Source organism: Mesitornis unicolor, unplaced genomic scaffold (genome assembly GCF_000695765.1).
Source record: "Mesitornis unicolor isolate BGI_N332 unplaced genomic scaffold, ASM69576v1 scaffold49522, whole genome shotgun sequence".
Taxonomy (NCBI): domain Eukaryota; kingdom Metazoa; phylum Chordata; class Aves; order Mesitornithiformes; family Mesitornithidae; genus Mesitornis; species Mesitornis unicolor.
The window spans coordinates 1-4,243 of record NW_010170793.1 but is presented as its reverse complement, the minus strand read 5'-3'; the positions used below and the strand labels follow the sequence as shown (position 1 = coordinate 4,243).

Sequence of the window (4,243 nt, the reverse complement as noted above, 5' to 3'; positions counted from 1 at the left end):
GGTGCGGTACCGGACTGCGGAGATGGCGGACGCGATGCTGGGCAGCGGGCTTCCCGCGCAACAGGCCGTGGTGCTCTCGGTGGTGCCGGGGGAGGCGAGGGACGGCCAGGCGTCTGCCGTCGTCAAGGGGGCTTGCGATGCGTGCGGTGAGGGGAGCGGCCCTGCGGCTCCCCTGGGCCAGGCGGGCAGCCAGGGCCGGGAGCCCGCCGTGCTGGAGACGGTGCTGCCGGCGCCCGCCGAGGAGTCGAACGGCACCGACAGCGCCAAAGCTCCCAAAGTGAACTGCGAGGAAAGAAACATCACCGGCATCGACCGCTTCACCCTGCAGATCCTCAACGTGTCCCAGGTGAGGGGATCGCTTGTTTCGCTGCTTCACGTTGTTTTGAAAGGGTGAGGATGCTGAAGATGCCCCATCAGCGCCAGGTGCCTGTGTCTTTCGGTGTTTGACCTAAGGGATTTTCTTGCTTAACATCCTCTGCACTATTGAAAAGAGGAAACATCTGGGCAAGGAGGCTTTTCATGTCACTCTGAGCAGAAAATGTGGAGATACAGCTCAGTCCACGTGTCTGTGAATTGTCAGCTTTTGTGCTGCATGGATCATTGTCTTTCTCTGAAATCGTTCACGGTGCTCACTGCCAGTACCAGTGCCTGTTTGTAGCTTGTTTCTTGTAGTGCTGTGTGTGTTTGTGTGTGTGTGTATTTTCTTTTTCCCCAAGAAATAACCTTTAAAAAAATCTTTAAAAAAAAGTTAAATGCACTTCTCCATCTCTTTTAAAAAAGATTAGACAAATGTACAGGTGCTTGAGAAACATTGCCAGGTGTGTCACTGGTTGCTGAATGACGCGTTCCTATGCAGAATTTCACTAATACTATTCAATATTAACTAGTACTCTCAAATGTGTTATCATACATGTCTCTTCTTCTGCTTTCTCCAAGGACCTGATGGAGTTCTTAAACCCAAACAGCAGTGACTGTACGTTAGTCTTGTTCTACACGCCATGGTGCCGCTTTTCTGCCAGTCTGGCACCTCATTTTAATTCTTTACCTCGAGCATTTCCAACTCTTCGCTTCCTGGCACTGGATGCGTCTCAGCACAGCAGGTAACTCACACTTCCTGTGCTCTGCCATCAGTTTCTTTTCATCAGCAAGTTGTGTGTATGATGTACCAGGAGTGGGGGGGGAGGTTATTCTTATAAAGTGACAATTTAATTCAGTAAAACTGACCCTTCCTGTATGGTGACTATCTTTGTTTCTGTCTCCAGTGGGTTTCTTTTCCTTCACGCTTTCTATTTGCTTTATATCCACCAGTTTATCAACTAGATTTGGAACCGTGGCTGTACCCAATATCCTCCTTTTCCAAGGTGCTAAACCTATGGCTAGATTTAATCATACAGACAGAACACTGGAAACACTGAAAGACTTCATTTTTAATCAGACAGGTATGTAAATCAGCCCTGATGTGTCAGGAGGAAGAACAGGTTGGCTTTTAGCTCGAAACTGGGCTTTCCTCTCCCTGCTGTTTGGTCTTTAAAATGAATTTCATTAAGACCCTGAGAGGACCCAGCAGAGGTTTACATAATCAGTTTTTGGGGATTTTAGGGCATGCTGAAAGCTCACTTAGCTCACTGGGTTGCTGTCACAGAGTAGGGGGAGATGTTGGGGGTTTAGCTAGGGGAGGGTGCCAGGAGGATCAAGTACATCTTCCTGCCCAGATATTTAATTTTGGAATAAAGGCAGACGAAGCTCGGGACCGTTGCCAGAACTACGTAAGGCTGACAGCAGCAGGGGACAAGATGGGTTTTGGTTCCTGTGCTGGAGGTAGCGAAAGGATTCCAGTTCCCATCATCTGTTGCCCATGTAGTGAGCTCAGTGCTAGCCCGCTCTCTGGTTCTTTGGTGGTGTGTTCTTCTGGAACGAAACAAAAAACCTACGCGTTGGCCTAGGAGGGCCTTCCTTAGAGGCCAGAAACTGTTACATTTACTAATACAGCAGAAATAAACAACCAACCAAACAAAAGTTCACAAAAATCCAAACAAACAAGCAGAAAAACCAAACACAAACCTACACATGGCTGCGCTGTGGAAGGACAGAACAAGCCTTCTCCTGTTATGAAAATACATGTAAGAATTGACAATACAAGGACCATCTTATCAAAAAGTTATGTCTAACTGTACAGGCGCCTTAGTCTGAGCACAGGAACACAGCTCCAAATGTGGCCCTTGGTGCTGGTGTTGATCAAGTGGTTCCTTTTTTAGGTATAGAAGCTGAAAGCGACGTGGCTGTGACCGAGGCAGACTGGGAAGGCCCTCTGCCCAGCGTTCTGACCAAGGGTATAGACTGGCTGCTTCTGTTTTCCTTGCTCTTCCTGGCCAGCTTTGTCATGTATGCTACTGTCCGAACGGAGAGCATCCGGTGGCTGATCCCGGGACAAGAGCACGAACATCAGGAATAATCGGAGATGCTAAAATAGAGACAGAATTTCCCACTTATTGGTAAAGTGGGAATTTGTGTGGACTAGAAGTACATGAGAATGAACTCTTGAATTTTTTGTTTGTAATTTATAATCTTCACTAAAAATCTGCTTTATTTATCAATTATTGAATCTGTAAAAAGGAAATTTGTGGCCGTTAATGTGGTAAGTAAACAAGTACAAAGAAACATGAACTGAAAAAGTATTTATTAAGCCGCTTGACCAGCTTATTTTTCAAGGACTTTATTGTAAATGGGTGATTCAGTTCTCTGCTCTTCCAAAGAGGTCCCTGAGATTTGTAGATGAAGCCCTGTTTTTCCAGCATGCTGGCCTGTATGTGTGGCACTGCTTGGGTTTGCTTCGGGTCTGGCAGAGTCTGAGGATCTGCTTTTACCGATCCTACGGGCATATGGACAACGTGGTAAACGCAGTGGAATTAGGATGTGTGAGCTCGCTCAGGTCGTGTTCGTGTGTTCTGAAACAGTAACACTTCAGAGGGATGTACTGGTGAATTGTGATGATACTCGATTAGTTCAATCGTCAGTAAAATGAACTGTGAAGAAAAAAGTGGTTTTGAAAACAGTGTACGTCAAATGACTCATTCCATTCACAGAATCACAGAATCGCTCGGTTGGAAAAGCCCTCTGAGATCATCACGTCCAACCGCTCCTGTCTACCCCCTAAACCATATCCCTAAGTACCTCGTCTACATTGTTGAGAAGATTTTAATATTGACAGTGTGTATACCAGCACTAATAACGATTCGAAAGTGCGATGTACGGCCCGTGGCAGGGTCACTGTTTCCTGTGTTGGTGCTGGGGTTGGATGCTGGTTTCCTTGGTCACTGTGCTCTATGAGTTTTGATTCAGTGGCTCTTCTTTATAAGACGTAGAATAACTTCCAAAGCTCACCTCATTACTTTTGTGTGTGTATACACAACTTATTACCACGTTCCTATAGAATTAAATTGTATTCATTGTCCTTTGAATTTTTTTTTAGTGTAACCTTTTAAGTCACTTTCTTACAAGACTAAAAGCATGCAGCTCCTGGACCACCAGCAGAAATTAGCAAGGCCGGTCTTGAGCTCTGTGTAAATTTCTACTGGTGTGTTTGCTGGTGGCAGAGTCTACAACTGAGGCTACATAAATAAATAATATGGGTTTTAGTTAGAATTAGTGTGGAAGACTTTGAATAAGGTATGGACTTGTCTGTTGGGTGTTTTTTTGATTATTTGATTGCATACATAGCATTTATACATGGTGGAGGCTTGCCGCAGTACCCTGAGGGGAAGCTTCGCAGTGCGAATTAAGCTGAGAAGAAACACAGAGTAATAAGATTTATTGTTTGACAAAGCTCATATCTCTGCAACATTGTTGTTCAGGTATTTTTCTGGTGGCAACCAGTTTGGAAAGCTGAGGTCCTGTGTTTGTTTTCTAAAAGGAAAACTTTGGTATTACCAAAGATAAAATAAGGAAGTATTTTATTAATAAAGATTCAAGATTTTGAACAATAAATGGCTTATCCGGTTAGCCTGTGTGACCCTGGGCTGGATTTCCCCCGGTAACGACCGACCTCCCTCTACGCAAACAGTGCTGGCTTTAACCACAGCGTCTCCTCCGCCCTGGAACCCCTGTGGGGTTGCGCTGGCCTTGCTCGCAGTTCCGCAGACCCGCGCTCCGAGGCGGCGGCGGTGCCGGTCCAGCTCCTGTTCCCCTCGGGGACGGGGGAGGGTGCAGCTCCCTCCCGCCATTTCTCCCCGCTCCAGGCTCCCCT

General features: G+C 46.3%; 1 protein-coding gene across 1 annotated transcript; it reads left to right on the top strand.

Moving 5' to 3' along the window:
- Positions 1 to 4: 4 nt before the first annotated feature.
- Positions 5 to 2,452, top strand: TXNDC15 (thioredoxin domain containing 15; the record flags this gene model as incomplete). The annotated part of the gene is made up of 4 exons (XM_010179797.1): positions 5 to 346; positions 937 to 1,100; positions 1,309 to 1,439; positions 2,256 to 2,452. Coding segments are annotated over 4 exons (834 nt in total), but the record flags the coding sequence as incomplete, so codon positions are not given.
- Between the last annotated feature and the right edge of the window lie 1,791 nt (positions 2,453 to 4,243).